The sequence below is a fragment of the Thunnus albacares genome, chromosome 7, assembly GCF_914725855.1.
Source record: "Thunnus albacares chromosome 7, fThuAlb1.1, whole genome shotgun sequence".
NCBI lineage: Eukaryota > Metazoa > Chordata > Actinopteri > Scombriformes > Scombridae > Thunnus > Thunnus albacares.
The window spans coordinates 2,437,539-2,459,373 of record NC_058112.1 but is presented as its reverse complement, the minus strand read 5'-3'; the positions used below and the strand labels follow the sequence as shown (position 1 = coordinate 2,459,373).

Here is a 21,835-nt window from a genome sequence, read left to right as displayed (position 1 = left end):
TAGTGTCTTTCAGCCCATTGTTTTAGTTTTACGGCATACTGCTCTCATCAACCAAGGCAGCTGTTTTAAGCTAAATGGCTCTGATAAACCTACTGTACATTACTTGCCCTGCACCAAACAGCAGACATAGTGAGCAACTAGCCATAACAACTTTTTAAGGTGAGGATATATTAAAGTTGTATTAACTTGTTCTGCTAATAATGCTAATAATGTGAATAATGTTCTCCCTAATGACCAAAAAAAAATCAATTAATGCAGCTTCAATGTAATATTGTCTGTCCATATTCTAGTACTGCTACTTCTGCGTAGTGAGTACAGTATATAGCACATTTGTTGACTACTAACTTTTCCCCGGTCAAAAAGCTTTTTTATGAACTTCACTATGAAGTGCAGAGAGTTTTATCTAGCGATGATAAGCTAATCAGCATTGTGTGAACACGTATGGCAAGGACTTTAATGTAACAGATGTTAATTTACATGTGAAAGTTCCACACTGAAGATTTAAGACATACAAATTTGACGTATTAATGCAACCGCAGAACTAGATGTTTTGGTCCAATTCACATTCCATATTTTATGAGCCACATGTGAACATCCACTAAACATTACTGTAGTTAATATATCACTCTTATCACACTTAGATAATATATCTCTCTTATTACACTTCTGAGCAGATAGTTATCAATAGTTTCCACCATGACAGCTGTTCTGTCATAATATATCATCCATTTATTCCAAATAGTGAGAGAGCTTGATTATAGAGGAACCGGGGGGGGGGGGGGCTGTTGTAGTTAAATGCTGGCAATCACTGGTGTTTGTCATTCTGCATGAGATCTGACTAAGAGAAGCAGGCATACTTAGTCGTGGGAGACTTTCCTCTCATTCATTCAGTCTGGATCTATCTGTGGAACTTCTGTCAGCTGCTGTTTGTTAGGCCATGGGGAAAAACTGCCGAGTCAGCAAGCTGTGCATTCTGTTCGTGGTCTTAGCCCTAGTTGCCGTGGCAACCATTGTCACGTTGTGGACTATTGCCCTGGCAGGAGGAGACAATGGTGATGATGTCACAGCTCCTTGGGACAGGTAGGATATTGACATTTTACATATTAACAGATCTGCGTCCTTGAAGGGAGATACATATTGCTGCTCTACAGATCCAACGTATCTCACAGGATAGTGATCAATGGTGCAATATGAGTTAGAAATAATCCTGGATCAACATTCTAATCTTGGTTTAATTTAATCCTTGTTAGTGAAACAAAGACTACAATTCTTAAATGAATGAAAGACACAAATGTACAATGTCCAAACCTCAGCTGCTCTGGAAGCTCTTTCCCATTGGCATCAATATTTCCCCATGACTACACATGAGAGAGCAGAGAGCTGCCCTACAAAGTGGTTTTTAAATTGTGCATATTACTTTCAAATAAACTTTATTACATTTGAAAGCAAAATGATTAGGTGTGCCTTGATATGTTACTATGGTGACACAACAGGCCTTTTTCTCCGAAGGCATTTTGACATGTCACAGTAAGAACAGCACAGGTGTAAATCATAACTTCAGGGTCCTGGTTTTGTGCATGTCGACTCACTGTTGCTGCTTTTCCTACTATGACAAATTGAAATGTCTGTTGTAAAAAAATGCCTATTACACTCATTTCATTTATGAGTCTTTATATCCAATTGCAGTAATCTGAGGTATCATCTGTTGACTGTCTGCTGTCCTGCACTAACAATCACACCTGTCCCAGTGTTCAAAATATGTTGATCGTGAGGAAAAGGATTCCGTGCACACTTTTTTATAACAATTTATAATATTTTGTGCATTTTATATTGTGCAACACCCTTTACTGCCTGATGGGTCAGCTTGCTAAATAATACTTGGCATAACGTCATACTATGTAATCTAGAAGATTACTGGATATTACGGGGGGAGGGGTGGGGGGATGATCTTTGCTCTAACATGGCGCATTGTATTAACAACTTCTATAATAGTAATAATAATAATAATAATGATAATGATTGCACACAGCACATACTTTTTACATGATGAACATTGGCAATCCTGGTCAATATTTTGTACATTTCATTTAATTGTTTTCAATTTCAAATTTAAACCTGCAGCGGCTCTTCTCACCTAGAATATATTTTACATATTTTTTTATTGTAAATTTCTTTCTTTCTTTCTTTTTTGTATTATTAAGGATTACTTTTACTTTTGTATATATTATGCACAATATTATGCACAGGCACAGTATAGACACTGTACCTCTGAAATGTAGTGGGGTAGAAGTATAAAGTAGTATAAAATGGAAGTACTCAAGTAAAGTACAAGTACCTTAATTATGTGCTTAATTACAGTACTTGAGTAAATGTACTTAGTTACTTTACACCACTGCCACAATCTTACTGTAGATCAGAAAACATTCATAATGGTCATTTTGGAAAGCAAAGACAAATGACCTATTCTGTCATTTAGGTTGGAAAACCTGTTGGGAATTTTAGTTGGGGATGATGATGATTTTGTAAATGTGAATAAAGACTTACACAGAATATGTATTATTTATCATATATATTACTAAAATCAAACTGGGATTTTATTTAAAAAATATTGTGAATTATGATACAAGGTAAAGTTACAGTCAAATTCCTCATATGTAATCTGATTACCTACTTGGCAATAAAGCAGGTTCTGATTCTGATTCCGATGCAGTGCAATGTAATGCACATGGACTGGATAAATCTGGCTCATTTGCATCATATTGATTTATTGATGCCCACATAAAGAAGAACTGTGTAAATTCTGCAGTGTTTATGAGTATAAGTAACAGGCCTGATAGGGCAGATTTATTTCTTAATGAAGGTTACTGTGACACAGCAGTGTGTGGAGCTTGAGAGGAGTCAGCTCCTCAGACAGAACAACAATAGTGACGTAGGGTTTGTGACATCCAGGGAATGTCAAGCCTTGTCCTGCTTCTGAAAGAACAAGATTATTTCATTTAATAACCCATGTACGTATCTCCCTCAGGTACCGTCTCCCCACTGCTTTAGTCCCTGAATCCTACAACATCACTCTGTGGCCTCGTCTCAGCCCTGACCCAAACACTGGCCTCTACATTTTCACAGGTGAGTCACAGCAACAGCCCCACACATGGGACTGTGTGTACGTAATGTGTGCATGTATACTGTAATCCACTTTATGAGTTGTTGTAGTTTATTATATGGTGTACCCACTTTTCTCAGACAATGTAAAGAGAGAGTGGCGCCATCTGACTACTTCCTCCTGTCAGTTATAACAACAACAGCAATCAAGACAATATGAGCATAAAGCAGAGAGTTCTTTTCCACTTAAGGGAAGTGAATTGCACTTCTTATTCACTGCACATGTGTGGTAGCTGCACTGTCTTCTGGTATATTGAGGTTTCCTAAAGACATGTACTTGGGGGTTCTGTCCATATGCTCAGCAGTAAATGCTGAACACACTGTCATTTTAAACAAAAAATAAAATAATTTTGTTTGCATTTAACAACAACTTAAACCTAATGAGACCCATCAGGGTGTGGTGGCTTGCATTTGCAAACCATATAAACTGGTGAAACAAATGTTTAATCATATAACACAGGAATGCCATTATAAAATGGAAATGTAAAACACCCAGTGGACATTTATGAGGCCAAAAATTCAACGATGGATTGGTTTTAAGTGGTACTGACTGGGCAAAAAGGCTTTTCAAAAAAAATCTTAGAAGCTTATACTTGAGAGGGATAACTTAGGATTTTAATAGTTTATAGTTATTTTAAAAAGTTCTGTATTTTTTGCATTTTATAAGCAGTTTTTAATATTTATTTTGATCTTAGGTCCTCTTCATATTTGTATCTATATTCTATGACTGTGTGGCAGTTTTTACTGTGTAGTTTTTGCTGTGTTGTCTCTGTTGGAGATGGAGCATCGTTTAGACTGAGGCTGACCATTTACGTATGTGTCTGTTCCTCACTGGATAACTGTCAAAACATCTTTTTTCCCCATTCTGTAAACATGTAATAAAATACTGAATGTTTTATTACTGACTGACGTGGGAAAAAATGACAACCTTGCAACACATGTACGACATCTACTCCACATAAACTGTCACTGTCACTCAGTCTTTGCAATAAAATCTTCTAAGAATTTATGACTCCAGTTGTTACAATTAGAGTTCCTCTTGTTCCAGGAATACCAGAGAAATGAGTCCGCTAAATTTTACAGCTCAAACACCAAATGATTTGCTAGAAGTCGATTTTTCACAGTGAATATTTAAAAAAAAAATCAAAAAAGACCTTTCTTTAAGACAAATGAGGGAGCAATGATGGTTTATTGGTTGACATGGGCCCTATGAAGAGCATACTGTACATTTGTAGCCTACTGGTGTTTCACAAATGAACAATATATATGTAACAAAACATGTAAACAATATATGTAAAGGTGCTGTATATTGTTTACATGTGAACTATGAAATGCAGGATGAAAAACGACATATTCAACAATAAAAATAAACAAATTCATAAAAGATGAAGTGAATGCATAAATAAATATTTTAAATTAATTGGGAAATAATAATAATAATAATAATTATTATTTACTTCTCCATTGCTAAAAATGGACTATTATTTATTCATTCATTCAAATGTTTCATTATTCATATGTGTATGCTTTTCAGTTTTCATTTATTTATTAATTACTATATACTGTATATATATTTTTCAGTATTCAGTTTTGATAAATAAATCATTTTTCATCCTTCACATTAAAGGGCTAATGAATTGTGACCAAAGTGCAAAGCAAAGCTGTTAGAAACTGTTCTATCATTAAAAAACATTTTATTTATTTTATTAAAGTAGGCTATGTGTTATCTGTATGTATTTATATTCATTACAGAAACTGTCAGATGTCCTGATTAATTATTAATTACTTCATTATAAAATAAAAAACATACACATATAATAATGTCTTTTAAACAATGCTTATTATTCATTATTTTAGAGCTTTGGTCCCTGGCTGGCCTCAAACCACCAACCTTTCAGTATACAGCTGAATGTGCTAACCGACGCATGCTAGTAGTTGCCAGGTTGTTTATTTCCTGCAAAAATCGATTAGTCTATGAAGTTTTTAGGAACAGTTACATTTTAACTAGCCACATTTTAAATGAAAATGGTAAACCTGGCAACCCACTGCCATTAATCTATGTTCAGCTGTTAACTGAGATCTTCACATTCTTCAGTATATTATCCCTAGTTAAGCTGCCTGCACTCTGCAAATCATCTCACATCATACTGTAGTTCAGTGAGTCTCTATCTGGAATCTATTTTTTAGAAGAAGGAAAAATGACCACGCTCCTTGCCTGAGAGGTTACCATAAAAAGTTCGAACTGTCCTTCCTCTCAAACAGTGGCCATGTTTTAATTGTCTAAGCATGGACTTAGTTGCATTATTCTTGTAATGAATACAAATAAATACATTTACTGCTTATTATACTATTAGCTACTTAATTCTGCAAAAAATTCCAAACTTTACTTGTCCCCTGCTATTTTCACTGGTAGAAATAAGTAAAATAATAGAAATGCAAGAGGTAACAAATAATGCAGTTAACTCTCACATATACCATGCAAAACAATCAAACAAACAAACAAAATAAAAATAATTCCATCATATATAGACAAATATCTGAGCCATTGACACATACAAATATCAAATATGTTTGAGTCATACATAAACATAATTTAAGACCATTTGGGGGTTCAGATGAGGTCAGAGAGCATTAACAGGACAGGGTTTGTTCCACCTCATTACTGACAGATAAGCACCACAAGCTGGTGCTGTTGGCCCAGAAAAGACAATGAGTTCCAGAGGTTTATCTAACATTGCTTGTTGTCCTGTAATCCTTCTGTGTAAATGATAGGCATACATAATGATAGACCTTCTCTGTGTTGCTTTTGAAGAGTTTTGGAGGCAGAATGACCCTGCTTGTGGAGTATAATGATATAATACTGTTCACAGCAGCTCTTTTAAACATTTCAGACAATGTAGAGATGATGAGATAATAGAGAACCGGATAGTACAATATATAAGATAGAAAAAAACAGTGGACACTTTATATTGAATGGAATGTCCTATAGATAGAAATCGCCAAATTATTATTTTTTTTTTGAAAGTACTGAACTATTTCATATACGTCTTAAAACATGTCTGGAAGGGATCTTTAACAGTCAGTAAAGAAATACAAAAATTAATATGAACAAACATTTTAATACATAAAAAGTAAAAAATATACATGAATGCTGAAATAAAGACAGTAATTACATGCGTAATTGAATGGATCAATACATAAATGTTAGTTAATAATAAATAAATACTTCAAAAGTCTTTAATTTAGTGCTCCTGCCTGGTTTACCCAACGGACCCTCGAATGAAATGGAAATACTGTTAAAAAAATTCGAGAAATACACTTATAAATAAAAACATAAATGTAACAAAACACAAATAAGTACATGTACATTTGTATAAATAAATAAAAAACACTTTTATTAATTTATCTCCTGATTAATTACCAGCATTTATTCACAACTGTTTTCATGTAATGGCTTAATTTTGTATTAAGTTTTTATTTATTTTTATTTTTAGATTTGTTGATTACATTTTTACTGATTTACTTCTTCATTTGAGCATTTATTTTATTATCATTGATCAGTAATTTTTTTTTGTCCAGCATAAAATAAAAGTAAAAAGTAAAAAAAAAAGTAAAGTACTGTAATGCAGGTGTACGTAATCCACTTCTGTCTGCCATCCCATCTAACCAAAAGCTTCTCCCTTTTTCCTGAATTCAGCTGAACTACCTGCTCCATATGCGCAGTATTTAAAAATTATTCTGCTTTTTTCTTGAATTATTCATTATTCTTAATTATGCATTACTATTTATTACATATTGTTTGTTAGAGCTCATCCTCATTTGGCTTTTGTTTTTTGGGGGGGTTTTATTCGTCTTTGAACAAGATGCATTATCCAGGATTCATGTCTGTGCTGTTCTCCATACATCCATCAGGTAAATCCACTGTGGAGTTTGAGTGTGCGACAGAAACAGATCTAATCCTGATCCACTCCAACAAACTCAACTACACTTTGCAGGAGAACACACACATTGCCATGCTCATCGCTTCAGGTACAGTGTACATGTACACACACACACACACGCACACACACACCCCCATGCACACTAAGAGGGAGAAAAAGTCTTAAGACGGAGTAAAGTAAACTTGTGAGAGACACAGTACAAGTCGAGATACAGTATAAGCTTTTCACAAACACAGACAATATTATTTTCCATTAATGATTATTGAGCACATCTACAGTATGTTCTTGTCTTCTGCAGTCACAGTCACAGCTGCAAAATAAACAAAATAAAAGACAAAACTTATAGATGTTTTGAATTTCTTTATAGTTCTTCAGTCAGACTTCAAGTCTGACCTACTTTAAATAAATGAGCGAGGGAGGTGGGGGGAAATCTGCACTGATCTCTCCTAGAGAGCAGTTTAATTTCAGTTTCAATCAATTTTTTAACCACATTTTATGTCCTATATATGTCATATAAAAGCTGCTTCATGCTGCAAGAAGACATGGTTTTAAAATGAACAACTTGTGATGGATATGGATATTAAAAAACAGCAAAGCATTAATAATCAAACTAATATTCAAATGAAATACTAATAAATTCCCTTTTTAGGACTTAGGCATTTAGGAGTAGGAGTAGGGTGAAAGCCCTGAAAAGCTTCTGTTTTGTGAAGTCTTAAGTTACTGTTTGTAGAATGGCTTGTTTCTGTCTTTTTTTCGGATCCCTTACTTCTATTCGTTGGCCAGGTGGTGGGTCCGCTCCCGGCATTAAGTCCTCCTGGTTGCAGCCTGAGACGCAGTACCTGGTTATCCAGCTGAATGGTAAATTAAATCAACAACAGAAGTATCAGCTGTACACTGAGTTCACTGGAGAACTAGCTGATGACTTAGCCGGCTTTTACAGGAGTGAATATGATGAGGATGGAGTCAGAAAGTAAGCTCTTTATTCTCTCTTTGTCTATTTCTATATGTAGATGTGCTGTGGTGAGATCACTTCAGTTAGTATTTGTGTTCAGAATGTTTCACTCATTCTCAGGATTGTTGCCACCTCTCAGATGCATCCAACATATGCCAGAAAGACCTTTCCTTGTTTTGATGAGCCAGCTATGAAAGCTGTTTTCCACATCACTCTCATCCATCCCCCAGGGACTGTAGCCCTGTCCAACGGCATGGAAAGAGGTTGGTGCGGTTTACATGTATAACAACATGTTGTATTTGCAGAAACACACAGTTAGAATTATTAAACTAAATCATGCATGCAAACCAGATAAACAGCTTGCAAATTCCATAACCAGCCATATGCATTTCAGAGAATTCAGTATCTATATCCAAGCAAGCAAAGCAGGAAACTACCTCAGGGGCCCCAAAAGGACATGCGTATTCCTGGTGCATATTCCTGAATAAATGTGTGTTTCATCAAATGAATACAAATAATTGACATGATACTAACTATTAATCTGCAGATTATTTACTTGATTAATCCATAAGTCATTTAGTCTATAAAATATTAAAATAGTCAATATTTTTCCCCACGTCCATGGTGATGTCTTCAATTTGCTTGTTTTGTCCAGCCAAGAGTCCAAAACCAAAATATATTCAATTTACTGTCATGCTTGATAAAGAAAAGCAGAAAATCTTCACATTTAAGCAACTGAAACCAGAGAACATTTGGCATTTTTGTTTGAAAAGTGACTAAGACAATTAATCAATTAACTAGTTGCTGATTAATTTCCTGTTGATCGACTAATCGTTTTATCCTTGCGGCTCTAGATTTATTAATACAGTATAGCACTTTTCTAGAGCAGAAGTCTCAAAGCGCTTCACAAGAAAAGACAATATCAAGACATAAAATATAGTATTCTACTATTGTCAAAATACACACTAATAAATTAAAATTACTGCTTTTTTCTGGTATTGCCTCTTTGTTTATTTGTTTTATTTCGGGAGACGTCATCTGAAATTTCATTATTCATCATTCATTCATTCATTAAACCTAAATGATCCTTGTGTGAAATTTTGATGATGGAGAGCTCTGGAAAGAAGCTACAGACAGCTGCCACAGTCAGTATAAGATTAAATGAGAGTTTGCAAGCAACTGCCAGTGAGAGATCAATAAGATCAATATTGCTATAAGTGAAAATACTGTCTAGAATGAAATGATCCAAGTGGGAATACAGAGAAAGAGAATAAAATCAAACCCATGAGGGAACATGTTCAGTATATACTCTGTAACAGAGACTAGTGAGGATAATTTATAACTTTCCTAAAACCTTTTCTAAAAATCTAAATCACATTCATTTGTAACCCACTGTTTAGCATTCATCTAACTGTGTGTTTGTGCTCTTTTCAGATATTGTTAACACTACTATTGATGCAGTAACAGTGACACAGACCAGGTTTGAGCCCACCAAGAGAATGTCCACATATCTACTGGCCATCATTATCTCTGACTACACACACCTGAGAGCTACACAAGGAGACACTCTGGTAAATGTTGATTATTGCACTACTTGGTGAATTAAATTTTAAAAAATGGATGAAAATATTCCTGCAAATGCAGTCGTCAAGTTCAAGTTCCGTAATTGCTTTATTGAAGCTCATAATTCTTTTATAAATGTTACTGTAACAGCCCCCCCCCCCCCCCCCAATGTTTTTTTCACAAATTGCACCCTGTGTGTATATATACTGATATTGATAATACATAATAATACATAAGACATGTAAGTGTTTGCTGTTATGTGTTCAGATCCGTATCTGGGCTCGTAGGAAGGCGATTGAGCAGGGACAGGGAGACTACGCCCTCAATGTGACTGGACCCATACTGGACTTTTTTCAGCTGTACTACAACATCTCCTACCCTCTGAGCAAGTCAGGTCAGGCTGCTTTATACTCATCTGAGGCCTGGTCAGTGTTGGCTGACCATTGTTGTGACTTGTTTTCTGCTTACCTATGCAGCTACTGTTTTCTGTGACTGCCCATTTCACTCACATCTTTTTGACTATTTCCATTCTGTTGTTTGAAGAGTCTTGAATTATACACACCTGTTATGTCACACAGACAGATCCTGATTTCTCACTTGGGAAAAGAAACTGTAAAGTAATGTGATTCAGCAAGGACAAAGAAAATCATAAACAAGCATTGAAAAGTAAAGAAAAGACCAAAAAACATAATGATGAGCACAAAAAGTGATAAAATAAAAAAATGGGTTTAGTTAAACACAGGCTGCTGATAATTCAGACACACCATTAATATTGGATTTCTTCTGTCAAGAAAAGACTAGTATGGTAAATAATAGTGGTACACAAACATATAACATAGCTATATGATGATGTTGCCAAGGCTGAGGGTGATTGCTGCAGGGGAAGTGTGATTGTTTTAGTCACAAGCTTATCACAGTACTCCTGTGAAAATAATTTATTTTTATTTTAGTTGACATTATAGTTGACAGTTGATTATTTTTCAGTGCTTCAATCTCTTTAGTTCAGTTCCTTTGACCTGCATTAAACTTGCTCTCTGCCTCACAGATCAAATTGCTCTGCCAGACTTCTATTTTGGGGCGATGGAGAATTGGGGTTTGGTGACATACAGAGAAACCAACCTGCTCTATGACCCTGTGACCTCCTCCAACAGAAACAAAGAGACCACTGCCACCATCATTGCTCATGAACTGGCACACATGGTGCACTGAATTTTATATTGTGACTATGACCTGATGACTACGAAATGATTTATTGGCTGATTAGTAAACTAACTGACTGATGTGGTTACATTCTGTGTTGCAGTGGTTTGGTAACCTGGTGACTCTGAGATGGTGGAACGAGGTCTGGCTGAATGAAGGCTTTGCTTCATATGTGTCTTATCTGGGAGCAGACAGGGCTGAACCTAATTGGAATGTGGTGAGGACTTCATCTCAGTCTTTGTCTGTTGCCATATTCAATTCATTAGCCACCCACAATACGTGAATACCCTGCCCTCTTCCTTACTACTACTGTTCTGTTGACCAGTAATGTGTTATTCATTTTATATTTAATTAAAAAGTTAAATCTTGAATTTATGTATTTTTTTCCTTTTATGCATAAAAATGTACTCATATGTCAGTGTTTTAATGTGTCCATATGTGTATATACAATATTCTTATTCAATATTCTTTATGCTTATACACACAACTTATATAGACTATATACACACTTTGGTTTGCACATTTTGAAAATCATATAAAAAATTGGAAAGTAAAATACGTACAATTTGAAATAGTTAAACGCTGTACAAAATTTTCAATGGTTTTTCATTTCATCAAAATTTTGACCGTTGGTACTCTTTCCAGCTGGTATTGACATGTCATGATTGTATGCCAGATCTCATTTTCCACTATTACATTTCCCTGGTATCAATATTGAATTCCCTTGCCAGAACACACACTAGCTTGCATTTTACTACTGTAACATCCACATTCTCCTTAGTTTGAATTTCCCTCACTCCTCATTTGTTTATCAGGCATGTTTAGAACTTCCTGGTTTGATCCATGCACTATCGTCATTTAAATAGTGGCTGAATTAGAACTGTACATAGCCACAGTATTGCCTGACTGATACTGAATTTTTGAAGCTGATACTGATACTACTATTTGAGAGTTTTCAAGAAGAAAATGTTTTATTTAAATTAAATTAAATTAAATTATTATTAACTAATAATATGAGCCAATACTCAAATGTTACATTAACATTTTTGACAATCCCTTAAACTAGGTTTATGAAGAATAGGGACTGAGATACGAACTGAGCAGGACATGTTACAGTTATAAAATAAACTAGTCAGTGCTCTCTGATGGACAAATAGTGTAATGGAGACACTGTTTTTAAATTACATCACACATGTCTTTGGCTTTTCTGCAATGCCATTTTGTCATATTTGTTGACAGACATATATACCAATAGCAATATATCTGTGATAAGCTAATATCTGTCAATATATCAGCCTTGCTGAGTCATCATTTGGTCTCAAGTGGAGAGTTATTGCATTTATACTAAAGAAAAGAACATGGTGTATTGATGGTTGTATTTATTAACTTATTCTTCTATGAATCCATTTTTTATCAGCTCATATACACAAAATATAATAACTATCTAAATATATTTCTGTGTCTGTTTGTTCCAGAAAGACTTGATTGTACTTGATGATGTGCACAGGGTCTTTGCAGTGGATGCCTTGGCCTCCTCTCATCCTTTGTCTTCTAAAGAGGACAGTATAATTTTGCCAGATCAGATCATTGAGCAATTTGACGCCATCTCATACAGCAAGGTACACAGTAGGGATGCACCATATTGGATTTTTTGCTGATATCTGATATGCCGATATTTCCAACTCATTGTGGCCGATTGCCGATGCCTATACTGATATATGTACATATTTTTTTCCAGCTGGCTGAGGAGACTATTACACATGCAAGCATAGACTTGTACTAAGTATGATCAAGAAAGACAATATATGAAGGAAGAATTTAGGAAGACTGGAGTTCAGGAGCTCAGCATTAAAACTTTAATGAACCTGCCAAGTGGGTGGAGCAGTACAGTTTTCTTTGAGTTTATTAGACAGACAGGATTAATGTGTAGGATTAATCTCTGGTTCACACTCCGGAGCAGAAGGTGGCGGTAATGCACCTTATATGCTGGTTGCCAACCGCCATTATAAACCAAAAAGAAGATTTTTTTTCCCAAACAGAGTGGTACATCCTGTCAGCCGAGGCGGCGGAGGAGATGGCGACATATCAGCCTCTCATAATTGGCAGAATTCACCAGAATTCGCCGATGCCGATATTTCATTTTAGAGCTTTTATCAGCCGATACCGATAACGTGCCGATAATGTCATGCATCCCTAGTACAAAGGCAATAACAAGATCATCTTATATATTTCAATTATTATCATTACTTTTTTAAATATATCCCACACCATAAACATGTACATTAAATATGCACTTACCATTATTTTAAACTCTTTTGTCCTGATCCATTGCCTGTGTGTGTCTCTGTGTCTCCTCAGGGTGCAGCAGTGTTGAGGATGTTGTCCGATTTCCTCTCAGAGCCTGTCTTTGTCCAAGGACTCAATGTATGTTTCTTAATTTATTTTTAGACAAACAAACATTATATGTACATTTTGGTTTGGCGTTAAACAACCTGCTGAGATGAATCAGGGACAAACTGATTCATGTTTATGATTCATAGCATTGTGTTTTCTTTTGTCCCCAGAGATACCTCAACCGCTTTGCCTACAGTAACACAGTAGGGAATGACTTGTGGGAAAATCTAGAAATGGTAAGATGGAGTTTGACTTTATGTTATTAATGTCATACCTAGAGAAGGCGTGAAATGATTTTAATAGATCTGTCAGAGCTGGTAGTGATTGTGCAACATTTATTAAAAACAAAACTGTATCATCTGCATATAGTGATACATGAGTATAACTCCTGATGGCAAAGGCCAGATAATAAAGGTCACAAGGGCCATTTTTTGTGAGTTCCTTTTGATGGAGGGAAGGAGTTCAGAGGCTAGGTTACATTAACCATGTTTTTTTTCTACTTTTGCAAGTAGTATATGCTGTACTGCCATAGTGACACTGTAGGTTATGTTTAAATGTAACACAAATTTTCTAAACTAGATACATAAATGAAAATGTTTGACTTTGTAGATTATTTTCACCTTTTTCAACAGGTGGTGAAAGCCAATAATGTATCCCTTCCTCATCCAGTTCATGACATCATGAACCGTTGGGTGCTTCAGATGGGTTTCCCTGTAGTTACCATTGATACTGTCACAGGAGAGGTATCCCAGAAGCACTTTCTGCTGGACCCAGAGTCCAACATCACAGTTGAATCACCTTACAAGTACGCAACACTGCTACAGAATTTCACGGCAAGATATAGATATCTGAAGGAATTTTTTTCTCCTCAAAAGTAGTCATCCTGAGTTACATTACTTATAGTGACTCAGACAAACACATCATTTTTAGAACCAGCATGAACGGGTGTTTGGACTACAATGAATTGATTTTGATTTCCTTGAAATATGTCTTAATATATAGAGATACGTATTTGTCTTTTCTTCCTCTTCTATCTGCTACCTGCTATCCTCCCTCACTTGCCTCAGTCATGAATAAATGTTAAATGCATTTCCTCCTCCACAGCTATGAGTGGCTGATTCCTGTTAGGTGGATGAAGTCCAGTGAGGTCCAGGGAGATGTCTGGTGGCTTATGGAAGAGACAGGTATGAAGTAATATGGATTAATACATATGTAAAACATGGCAAGGACCAACCTTTTATATAAGAAGTTTGCAAAATACCATGATTAAAATATATGTTTTGCAAACATGATTTTGTTTGCTACCGTATAATAAATAATTGCACCTGGATACCCATTTTCTATCTCACGCTGTCTTTTCTCTCTCAGCTGTAAACGTGAAGATGAGGAGTGGTGATTTGTGGGTTCTAGCTAATATCAATGTGACTGGTTATTACCGAGTAAACTATGACCTGGGGAACTGGGAAAGACTCCTCGCTCAGCTTAATGCAGAGCACCAGGTACACAGTGAGATGTTAGAGTCTGATGGATGGAGGACCAAATTTGTTGTTCCTTAAGTCTTCATTCTCTCCTCATTTCTTTTTTTTATTTCTTAACAGATTATATAGCAATTGTTTGTATTTCATATCATGTTTGACACAAAATCTGTTGTGCAGGTTATACCACTGATAAACAGAGCCCAGCTTGTGGATGATGCTTTCAATCTGGCCAGGTAGGTAACTTTATCCACCTGGAGATTTTCCTGCACTTTCACGTAACTCAGTTTAGATGCTTGGACTCATTAGTGTCTGTGAGTTAGAACCCAAATAAAACCAAAGCAACGTCTTATTACGTGTTATCATTGTTAATGACAGAAAAGACCTGATCCAGGAAACACTGAACATACCTGCCATACAAAAGAAAATGTTCTGAAATATCAAAAGGGCTAAACAGCTAAACAAGATTGAAAATATAAACAAGACATGAACATTTTTTCTATTCTTAAAGCATAACTAGTAGTGGGGCCAAAATGAAATCTTTATCGAATATCATTAAAGGAGAACTCCACTGACTTTCCACATCAGCGTGTGTTTTCAGGTAAACAAGCCCTTTGTGTTTCCAGAGGCAGCTGTGTGAAATCTGATAAATGTCCTCAAGTGATGTCACTTGAGTCAGTGTCGGTTGGGGCTGAAGACTACAAGTTTGAAAATGAAACTAATCTGACAGAAGTGATGTTTCCAGACCTCTGTAGTTCACTAATCATCTCTGCTGGAGGCTAGCAGCTCCAGACTATATTAGCCGCTACTAGCTTAACACACCATAATCTCCAACTTAAAATGTCAGCAGTGGGTAATGTGGGAATCAGGTTTTGAAAAGGTATAAAACCTGGAATAAAAAAGACGATAGCTCTGACTCTGCTGCACTGATTTAAAAAAAACCTGTTCATTATGAGTCCGACAATGTTATAGGAGTGCAATGCTAAATCAGTGGAGTAGTCTTTTGAGGGAGCTAAAATCAAAAGAGTTTGTCCCCCTGCAAGAATGACTGTGCTTGCCTTTTAGATTATGAGATTGTTTGTCCAAAGATGACATTTTGTCCCGAAAGCAGCCCTGAATGAATTTTTTTTTTTTCTCTCCAAAAATGGAAAGAGATCGTCCTCTGGAGAGCATGAAATTTCTTCATACATTTCATTGCAATATCCCCATTAGGTTTAAATATTTCTTTTGTACAAGATGAAAATTTGGCATTTTGGTGGTGCAAAAAGTGAGGATTTTTTCAGAGAAGAACATATGTAAGAATTTCTTATGTACCGCAATCTTGGACCAACAGAGAGACTGATTACCCATGTTAGACCAAAGTGCTCAAAAATACACACTCTAGTTCATCTTTATTTGATTTATCCAAACTACACAACTACATCAAAGATAGACATCTCATCTTAACTTGGGTGAACTTTATATTAAATAATCAAGACCACGTGTCTGCTCTGTCTGCAGGGCTCAGCTGGTCTCCACCACTCTTGCTCTGAGGACAACCTCCTTTCTGTCTATGGAGACTGAGTACATGCCCTGGCAGTCTGCTCTGGACAACCTGCACTATTATTATCTCATGCTGGATCGAACTGAAGTCTATCAGCCTATGCAGGTACAGGACATTATCTGTGAATGTCTGTGACAAAGACTGAAGTTTAGGTTTAGGAGGATTTTGGCAGCAAAGCAGCTCATGGACCCTTCAGGCAGACCCATTGTTGTCTGTATGCCCCCTGGTGGCCATTAGGAGGCAAAACATTGTCTACAAACTAGTGTCCTTTACTCTCCTGTCTGTAACACTTTCAGGACTACATGAAGAAGCTGGTGACTCCCCTCTTCCTATATTTTAAGAATATGACATCTGACTGGAACCATGTTCCAGACAGACACACTGACCAGTGAGTAAACTCACCCAGATACACAATGTAATACACACCGAACAAAAAAGCACTGAAATTACATAAAAAATTAATCACTGACATTACCTGTAACATCTGTGTGTGATTTTGAAGCCTCTAGTCCTCCACAGGAAAATTGAATTAGCTCAAGATTTTTACAATTTGTCACTTTGTGATTTGGCAGAGCAAAACTTTTGAGATCAAGATTTTCATATTATTAGCAGGGTTTGAACCTCTCTAGAATTGTTGCAAGTCTTTGGAGAATGCAAATAGTCAGTATACATTTTAAAGACTATTATTTCCATTATTCACTATGGCCCAGACAATATTTGCGAATAGTATACCAATATACAGTACCATACCACATGCTATTCTCTGTTATGCTATGCTGTGCTACATACTGTTACAAAATATATGCTATGCTATAGTTTGTTATTCTATCCTATACTATACTATTCTATGCTGTGCTATATGCTATATCACACAATACTATATGCTATGATATTCTATGCTATATGCTGTGTTACACATATGCTATGCTATCCCATACTATACTATGCTATGCTATTCTCAGCTCTGCTGCTCTACATGCTATAATACACACTATATGCTATAATATTAATACTATACTATGTGATATACTATATACTGTGTGATACTGTTATATGCTATGGCACACACTATGTAATACTATACTAAACTATAGTGTATGCCATGTTATGGCATACTACACTACACCTAGTATACCCATAGTATGGCTCAAGACCTTTCTTTAAAAGACAATACTATATACTGAATGTACTATATTGCTCTATTGATTTCAAAGCTTTAATTCTTACTTTTTCAACACCCAAGTTGACCCACAACTTTCAAGTAGGACATAATTTTACCACACACAGATGTATTTGAGAAGCTGAGAACTTAAATTATCACTGACCATGTTTGTCTCTCCTGCAGGTATAACCAGGTGAATGCTGTCCGTATGGCCTGCAAGACTGGAGTAACAGAATGCCAAAACCTGACCACCACATGGTTCAAACAATGGATGGACAACCCTCAACATAATTTGTTAGTCTTTGATAATGTCCCTTATTTTAACATACTTTTTTGTTTTATGATAATCATTCAATTCAATCTGATTTTGTTGCCAGGATCAATCCCAACCTGCGTTCTGCAGTGTACTGCAGTGCCATGGCAGCAGGTGATGAGGCAGAATGGAAGTTTGGCTGGTCCCAGTTTAAGAATGCTTCTTCGGCCAGTGAGGCCAGCAAAATTATGTCTGCACTGGCCTGTACAAACAACACACAACTGCTGGAAAGGTGTGTGTGTGTTGTCTTTCCTTTAAAAAGATCAGGAAGGTAGTGCAGGAATGTAATAAAGAAGTTAGGTAATGGAAAAAAAGGAAATGCTGGACAAAGTACAAGCTTGTCTGTTTATACTCAGTTATTTGTGTCATATCTGTCTTTTCTGGCTGTCCAGGTATCTCTCCTACACCTTAAACTCAACTATGATACGTAAGCAGGACGTCTCCTCAGTCATCACATCTGTCGCCAGCAACAGAGTGGGACAGAGTCTGGCTTGGGACTTTGTCAGGGCACAGTGGAAATACATGTTCACACAGTGAGTATTATATTCAAGGTGATAAATACATGGGTGTGGCAATTTTGGGGTGAGTTGTAATGTGGTTCCAAAGGATGCTGAGGTAGAGCAGGTAAGGTAAAAAGCAGCTTCTTTGGCCTTTGTTCAACAAGACTAAGAGTCTACAGCCATGCCAGCAGTGCTTTGATCTAAATGCTAACATCAGCATGCTAACATGCTCACAAGGATAACTCTATGTTGCTCTATATCAGGTATAATGCTGTCTTAATTTAGTATGTTGGCATGCTAACATTGGCTAATTAGCACTAAACTTTATGTAGAGCTGAGGCTGATGGGAATGTTATTTGTGGTGCAGGTATTCTGTCATGTAAGTAATGGATAATTAGAAATTTGGACCTCCCTCGACCGGCGAGATGGCAGGTCGAGGGAGGTCCAAAGTCTTTACAAATCATCCCTCGGGGACCATGAATGTCTGAATCGAATTTCATGGCAATCCCAAAAAACAAAAATGTTGGCACTTGTAGAAAAATCAGAGGATCACTTAAGTCATTAGATTTCATCCTGGCGGGGGCATATACAGTATGTCTGTGCAAAATGTCATGGCTATTCACCTAATATTTGTCAATATATTTCACTCTGAACCAAAAATGTCAACTTGCTGTTGGTGGTATAGGAAAAGTCAGGGGATCACCAACGTCAGATTCATCCTTTGGGAACCATGAATGTCTGTACAAAATCTAATGGAAATACATTTAATAGTTGTTGAGAAATTTCAGTCTGGCCCAAAGTGGTGGACTGACCCACTGACAGACCGACATTACCATCCCTTGAGCCATGCTGCTACCATAGCTAAAAACATGGTTGGTAGTCAGTGAAGACAAACAAGGGAGTAGTCGAACAAAAAACAAAAATAGGCAAAAATCATAAGAAAGCAGGCGGGGCAAAGGCTGGACATCTACATTCGACAATCTGGCCAATGGAGAGAGACAGTGGCACGGTAAATATACTAGTAATTGATCGGGCAAGTGTGCAGGCAGGTGATGGTCAGGTTAACCTCAAGCCTGTTCACCTCTTGAAAGTCTGTTTTACTCTCTTGTTTGACTTGAGTTTATATTTTTCCAGATACGGGGTGGGTTCCATCTCCTTTGCCTCTATTATCAGTGGAGTCACAGCAAGGTTCTCTACAACTGCTGAACTACAACAGGTATGTCCACCACAATTAAATATTTTCCTAGTTCACCTAAAGGGCACACATCATGCACATTCCCAGGTTTACAATTTTATTTTGGGGCTCTACTGGAATGAAATAAGGAGTTTTTGAATCGTAAATCTTTGCATGATTTACAGTTCAAAAACTCCTTATTTATCTTATACTTGTCATTTATGGAACCCCTCAGTTCAGCTTCTATCTGAAACAGGCCATTTTAGCTCCTGTCCCTTTAAGGCACCCCTCCTGATGAGCCAGATGATTGGCCAGGCCACGAAAGCTGCCTCTCAGCAGAGTTCTGCCAGCTTCAGAGACTATGTAAACAAACAATAGTAGTAGGATTTCACTACTCTTTACTCTTTACCAAATATGAATTTCTCAAATATATTCATACATATCTCGCTGAAAATATGCAAGTGGACAATGCAAACAACCTGTGGAACAACCTTAGTTACAAAGGCCATAAAATGGATAGCTGTTTGTGGGCATGTGCGAATGATCTAACATCAGTTTGATGGGGAAGTAGATGTAATTTTGCATAAGGAGGCCTGGGCTTTTGATTTGAAGGCATCATTTTTGACGTAAGTTTTGTAACTTCGACCATGTTTAAAATAAACATCCGGCATACAGTGTAAAAATGACAGATAATCACAAAAAGCATAAGTTGTCCCCTTTAAGATAAATTACTTGTTAGCCTATGAATGTCAATCTGTAGTCTGAACTGTTTCCCCATGTGTCCTCTGGCAGCTGGAGGAGTTTGTGGAGGAGCACAGTGCAGCAGGGTTTGGCTCAGCTACTCTGGCTGTGGAGCAGGCGTTAGAGAGCACCAGAGCCAACATCAACTGGCTGCAGCAAAACAAACGTGAGATCCTGGACTGGTTCACCAGCCAGACTGGACGTCAGATGGGCTAATACACAGTCAGGAAGACAGAGCTAGGAGTTGTGACTCATCTCACAGATCACAAGTGTTTTCATGTTTTTCATTGTGAACAAAAAGAACAATAAAACAAATGCACAAACTCCTATTGAGAAGCAACCAGAGTTGCTTCTCATCAGGGGATGAGAACTTCCTCCTAAGACCGAGTCCTGAGTCCTAGGAGGAAGTATATCAGCCTCTATTTCTGCACTGGAATCTTACTTGAAAACTTTCAATTTTTAACCTCTTTTGTGCATCTTTTTCAAAGAAATAAGTCCAGGAGATATTGTAAAATCTACTACATGTTGAAATATAGTCCTCAAAATGTTATTGTAACAGTGATTATACTGTCCGGTCCAGTTTTAAACCCTTAAACATCTGAAAATCAACAAAACTGGCTGTGCTTTTATCAACCTTTTCAACAGTATAGCTTGAATACATCTCCATGAAATCCTCATGCTCTATCTGGGAGCAAACTTGGTATATATGCTTCCTTCAAAAAAGAGATTTCTGCTTTTACAATTTTCTATGTTTCAGATCTTAATAAATTGTGTATTTCATCTGATGCATACATGCATGCAAGAAAGTATGTATTGGAAATTTGTTTTAGCATCATAAAGAAAGTAAACCTGCTTATTTTAAAGGAATACTATGGTTTACTACTTGGGCTTTATGTTAACAGCTTGAGTCATCAGTTCTGTTATTTATGAAACTTGTACTCACCAAAGTAAATGCTGACCTTGCAGAACATGATAACATCACTAGAAATAGGCCCAATGGAGCAAAAAAACACGACTGGTCAGATGATCACTTTTTTCTGATTCACTGACACTGACATTTGTTGGTAAAAAATAAGTATATGTTATGTCGCATATAATCTTCCATTGTTCAGGAAAACTGTCTGCACATACAGTAGGTCATAGCTGAGACAGAAAGTTGTTTTCCAAATAATTTTGTGTAATTACAGATTTGTTTAACACCTACTATAAAGTATCTGATTGTTTGATTGCTTGTGTTTTTTACTTGCGACATTACATGCTTGCTCTCTTTCAGTTTTACCTCCAAATTGATCTATAAGTGATCTTATCAGGCTAAAGTGTTTGTTTGTGTTTATTACCCCATTGGGCCCACTTTCAAAAATTGGATACTGTATGTATGGTTTGAACTAACCCAAAGGTTAGCTTAGCTAAGCTAACTTATTAACTTTGACCAAACATATTTGTGTGCACAGTTTTATCATCATATCATTTTGGTCTCGCTGAACAGACTGGTGCTAACGTGGGGGCTGGAAGTGTGCGGACAAGGTAAGCTGCCACCTGAGGAGGAGAAATGTGATTCCAGGCAACTCCAAAGTTTTCTTACGCATGCTTTGGCTTCTTAGCTGGCTAACGTTAGCCACTGGCAAGGCAATATCCAGGAATCATTGGAGGCTGTGAGAACAAAGTAGCTTCAGAGAGAGGAGGGGACTTAATACAGTCACGGGGGCTAATGTTAAGCT

At 36.7% G+C, this 21,835-nt stretch overlaps 1 protein-coding gene across 1 annotated transcript; it reads left to right on the top strand.

Annotated features, from left to right (window-relative positions):
- The first annotated feature begins 820 nt into the window (after positions 1 to 820).
- Positions 821 to 21,343, top strand: LOC122986359 (aminopeptidase Ey-like). The gene is made up of 23 exons (XM_044357582.1): positions 821 to 1,080; positions 3,026 to 3,123; positions 7,072 to 7,188; positions 7,884 to 8,070; positions 8,173 to 8,315; positions 9,487 to 9,623; positions 9,883 to 10,009; positions 10,661 to 10,815; positions 10,919 to 11,032; positions 12,291 to 12,434; positions 13,174 to 13,239; positions 13,380 to 13,445; positions 13,842 to 14,014; positions 14,314 to 14,393; positions 14,578 to 14,708; positions 14,865 to 14,920; positions 16,185 to 16,332; positions 16,524 to 16,615; positions 17,573 to 17,683; positions 17,767 to 17,934; positions 18,095 to 18,235; positions 19,337 to 19,418; positions 20,169 to 21,343. Exons 1-23 carry the CDS (start codon positions 938 to 940, stop codon positions 20,331 to 20,333), a joined length of 2,844 nt encoding a protein of 947 aa, XP_044213517.1. The 5' UTR covers positions 821 to 937; the 3' UTR covers positions 20,334 to 21,343.
- Positions 21,344 to 21,835: the final 492 nt, after the last annotated feature.

Excerpts from the sequence above, each read along its gene's own strand:
- LOC122986359 (XM_044357582.1), top strand. The coding sequence starts at position 938 with ATGGGGAAAAACTGCCGAGTCAGCAAGCTGTGCATTCTGTTCGTGGTC. Across the intron at positions 11,033-12,290 it reads CTGAACCTAATTGGAATGTG|AAAGACTTGATTGTACTTGA; the intron begins GTGAGGACTTCA and ends TGTTTGTTCCAG. Across the intron at positions 16,333-16,523 it reads AAGTCTATCAGCCTATGCAG|GACTACATGAAGAAGCTGGT; the intron begins GTACAGGACATT and ends TAACACTTTCAG.